The 4,059-nt window shown below is 34.2% G+C and overlaps 1 protein-coding gene across 1 annotated transcript; it reads right to left on the reverse strand.

Annotated features, from left to right (window-relative positions):
• Positions 1-306: 306 nt before the first annotated feature.
• LOC125839001 (uncharacterized) lies at positions 307-2,237 on the reverse strand. The gene is made up of 2 exons (XM_049518002.1): positions 2,202-2,237; positions 307-2,118 (listed from the first exon to the last, which is right to left on the reverse strand). The coding sequence occupies exons 1-2, from the start codon at positions 2,235-2,237 to the stop codon at positions 307-309; spliced, it is 1,848 nt and encodes a 615-aa protein (XP_049373959.1).
• Positions 2,238-4,059: the final 1,822 nt, after the last annotated feature.

Genomic DNA, 4,059 nt, shown 5'->3' on the forward strand with positions numbered 1-4,059 from the left:
ATACTAGTGTCACATGTATTTCCTGTCCATCATCAATATCTGTGAGTTTGAATGATAGTAACTGTTCTGTGTCCATCTGTACTTCCATCTGAAATCTATCCTCCACAAATAACCAAATTTTGCCATTTAAGTTATGACAAGTTGTTTCCATATTTAACCATAATTTATAAATGTCAATGTGTCTATAATGTTGAAAAGGTTCCATCAAGGCTATGAAGTTAAAATGTTTTTGCCTATTCATCATTACTACCCTTTCAAAGGCCTGTTGTGAATTAACCGACCTTATATTCCATATAAGTGAGCAATTCATTGAGAGATAGTGTTGGCATGAGCTTTCCTTGTTAGTATACCTCCCGTTGCCTTTGGAGGTACACTTTTATCTCTTCCTTTAGCATTTTTCTTTTCTTTCTTTGTTTTTGCTATTTGTCTAGGAGATAGATCTCCTTTGTTGTTGTCTTGATTTGCTACTGCACTGTTCTCCAATTCATCATCATCTCCAATGTGAACTTCATTTTTATGCTCTCCTTGTGGTTGACTTTCTGTCTTATTTGTTATTATATTCTGATTCTCTGCCCCTATCTGACTACTGTTCTCCTCTATTCTATCTATCTCTCTGTCTTTGCTTTGAGTTTCTATGCTATTGTCTTGATTACCCTGATGTGTGTCTGCCACTACTGATGTAGCTGTTTCTGTTGAATTTGCAGGGTCCTGATTTCCTTGTGTTGCTGGATAGCTATTATTTGGTGATTTTTGGGGGGTGAGCACAACTTGTGGGCTGCCTGAATCTGCAGGCACCTTTTCAATTATATGCAAATCGTCTTTTGTAGCCTCACTAACTATTGTTTCCTCTGTATTCTGTTGCTTTTCTTGTATTATGTCTTCTTCCTGTATCTTTTGTTTCCCCATATTGTCGGTATTCTGGGTTACTTCATCTTCTATATTTTTGCTATTCTGGTTATTGTTATCTTCACTTTGACTGTTGGCTATCTTTGCTGCAGTATGACTTTTGCCAAAAGTTGCTTCTACCCATTGTTTAGTCTTATCTTCACCTTTAAGGTTGCTATCACTTGTTGATCTTTCCGCATTTTTCTCTGCTCCATCTTGCTCATCATCTGTGAGATGCACTAAAGTCTCAAATTTATTAGTGATAGCCGTTCCTTTGTCACCTTTATTATCTTTGTGATCCTTATTCTTGTTGTTGTGATTTTGCTGGGTATCATATTCTTTCTGGTTTAGGTCATGCTGCAACTTATTCTTGTTATTTTTATTCTGAACCACGTTCCAATTTTCATGAATCAACTTCCCATTCTTAAACACTCCATTCACGTTTGGTATCTGTTTCCCTTTGTCCTCCTCCTCTTTTTCTTTTCCTTTGTCATTTAGCTTCTTATCTTCCTGCTTTTCTTCTCTCTTTGGCCTATGCTCAGGGTGTAATATCCAGCATCCCTGTAAATCATGTCCTTGAAGTTTACAGTGTGTGCAGTATCTCGGAAGATAATCATAGTGGATTTTTTGCCATTTTGATTTGACTGTTCCCGTCTCCTCTTCTATACAATTGATTTGAATTCTTTTTGGTAGTTCTTTTAGCAAATCAACTTCCACCTTAACCCTCGCACAACTAGGTCTGGTTTGGTTATTAGTGGCTTTGTCAATCACTAGAGGTTTCCCCACAGCTGTTGCCAAAGAAAAAAGGGATTCTTTATCGAACAAATTAGTTGGCAATCCGGGGAACGAAATCCATGCAATGGCAATGGTTGTTTCCTCCTCTGGGTTGAACCACGGATCCCACTTTAAGAATCTTAAGGGGAAATACCTATTCCTTACTCTGAGTTCCCAAGCTTTAGACATCAAAGTTGCATAATCCTCTAGTAATGATAATCTAATCAGTATGTGCCTCTCCTCTAAGAAACCAATATTACATGGTCCTTTAATTTCCAATTGGATCGGAATTGCCTTCCTCAATTCATATAGATCAGGACGTCCATAGGAAAATTTAGCTACCACAGCATATTGGAGATTTTGTCTCACTGTTAACTTCTCAAATTCCTTTTTTGTCCATGTAATCGTTGGCTCCCCATGCAAAAAAATAATAGGTTTAATATCTATAGGCTCCGCCACCTGTGGGCCAATTGAATTATGAACTGCAGCAGCATAATCAAGATTGTTAGTGGTGGTGGTAGGGTTGTTTATGGTGGGCAGACCAACCCCAGGGGGGCTGACCCGGCCGGCGTGGCCATAGACGGTATTTTAAGTTTATACCTTGGATTTGTTTTCCTCTTTGTGTCTTTTACTATACAATATATACTCTTTTTTCTAACATATCACATTAAAGTTTAAGTCTCTAGGGCTGTCTTTTACTAAACTTTTTTAACCATTTTCTTCTTGGAATCACTAGTGATTTTATTTCCTTTTTGGCTATTTTCTTCTTGGCATTTTTTCATTTCTGGCCATTTTCCTCTTTATCTTTCACATGAATAGGGATATGGGACTTGTTAGAGTTTTTTAATAAATAGAAAAGGACAAAATTAGATTATGACTCTTTAAATGAAAAGTGGATGTGGCCAATTGATTGTCCATGATGAGGTTTTGGGGCTGGCATATGCATGGCATTGGCAAATAAATGTTTGGAATGTGACATTCCTTTCTTAAATTTTGTGACCAAACCACTTGGAATTTTGAATAAAATTGTTCTTATAATAAATGTGCATTCACGAGAAAAAAGATTGAAATTGTTCATGTATTTATTGAAATTGAAAATCTTTGCTTTTCGTTAAACTTTTGATCTAATATTACTCTGTCGTTAGCAAATACAAAATCTTTCACCAGTTATTCCTCTGTAGAACGGTTGTTTATTCAATGATGGTTCTCTATTTGTTTTTTCTTTGGTATAATACATAAATATACATTTTAACTTGGTTGCAGTTGATATCTATGCATAGTAGACACTTACAGTTATATAAAGTTGAGCAAGTAGCATACGCTCTACATTGATATGTACTAGCACAGTTAGTACAACTCATGATAGACATATACCCGAACTACACAAGCGATGATGATACAAAGAAGAGCTCGGGAGTATCATACGTGGTATATAGTTGAACAAGTAGGAGAATATATTTTTTCATAACTAATTGTGTAAAGAATTTTGAGAATTAGAATGGCTGGTGTATCTACCATATCCACAATTTTTTTTCCCTTTTTGATTGAAAACCATAGTTGAACAAGATTTACTCTATTAAGGTTGACTTGGCCATTAAATAATTTATAAACAGAAAATCCAGCATATATCTGCCAATACTTTAATGGACTAATAATTAGCTTTGCACATTTAGCCAATATATCAAATTTTATCATTTGAACTAGAATTATTTTTTATGGCACTATATATTTGAACACATAGAGGTAGGTGATAATATAGAATGAAATAATAAAAGCTCTATGAAGATGCAAAATAAATTAGTCATTATAAGTTTCAAGGAACATTTACCAACCAAATATAAATTCAAGATAGGGATACAATAATTATACCAAAAAACTTATGTATTTACTATATATTCTATTATTATGGAAGAAAAAATGATCAATTCCATGTCCTATTACAAATAATCTTTTAGCTTATCACCAATTTTAGGAAATCGATAAATTATAACCAAGAAAGGAGTAATATTTTGTTCTATTCAAACTATGAACATTCAATTAAATCGAGCTATCACACAAAAGTACGATGAGGTAAATAAGATGTTTTCCTCCTTAATCAGAGAATTTGTGTTCAAGTCCTTTTAATGAGAAAAATCTTCGTACATGACACTTCCCACCTTTAATATGTTTATACATAACACAAATCTAAATTAGCTTGAACCTCAAAGCGATAAAAGCAGATTAAAGATTTGAAGTTTATGAATTTAGAATTCTTTCTCTTTTTAGTTTGGGAAGTGCACCATTACCAGTGGACAATGTTAGTCATATAGCTTCTAAAGTTAGTCTTACCAAAGTCTAACTTCATACACAATGTCTGAAATTTCATATGACTGAAGTTCAATCATTTTTGCTTAAATTTTA

This window comes from Solanum verrucosum, unplaced genomic scaffold (assembly GCF_900185275.1).
Source record: "Solanum verrucosum unplaced genomic scaffold, falcon-dt-bn FXZP01000910.1, whole genome shotgun sequence".
Lineage (NCBI taxonomy): Eukaryota > Viridiplantae > Streptophyta > Magnoliopsida > Solanales > Solanaceae > Solanum > Solanum verrucosum.

Coding starts and splice junctions, on each gene's coding strand:
- LOC125839001 (XM_049518002.1), bottom strand. CDS start 2,237: ATGGCCACGCCGGCCGGGTCAGCCCCCCTGGGGTTG. Junction 2,119..2,201: donor GGTCAGCCCCCCTGGGGTTG/GTCTGCCCACCA, acceptor ATTGGCCCACAG/GTGGCGGAGCCTATAGATAT.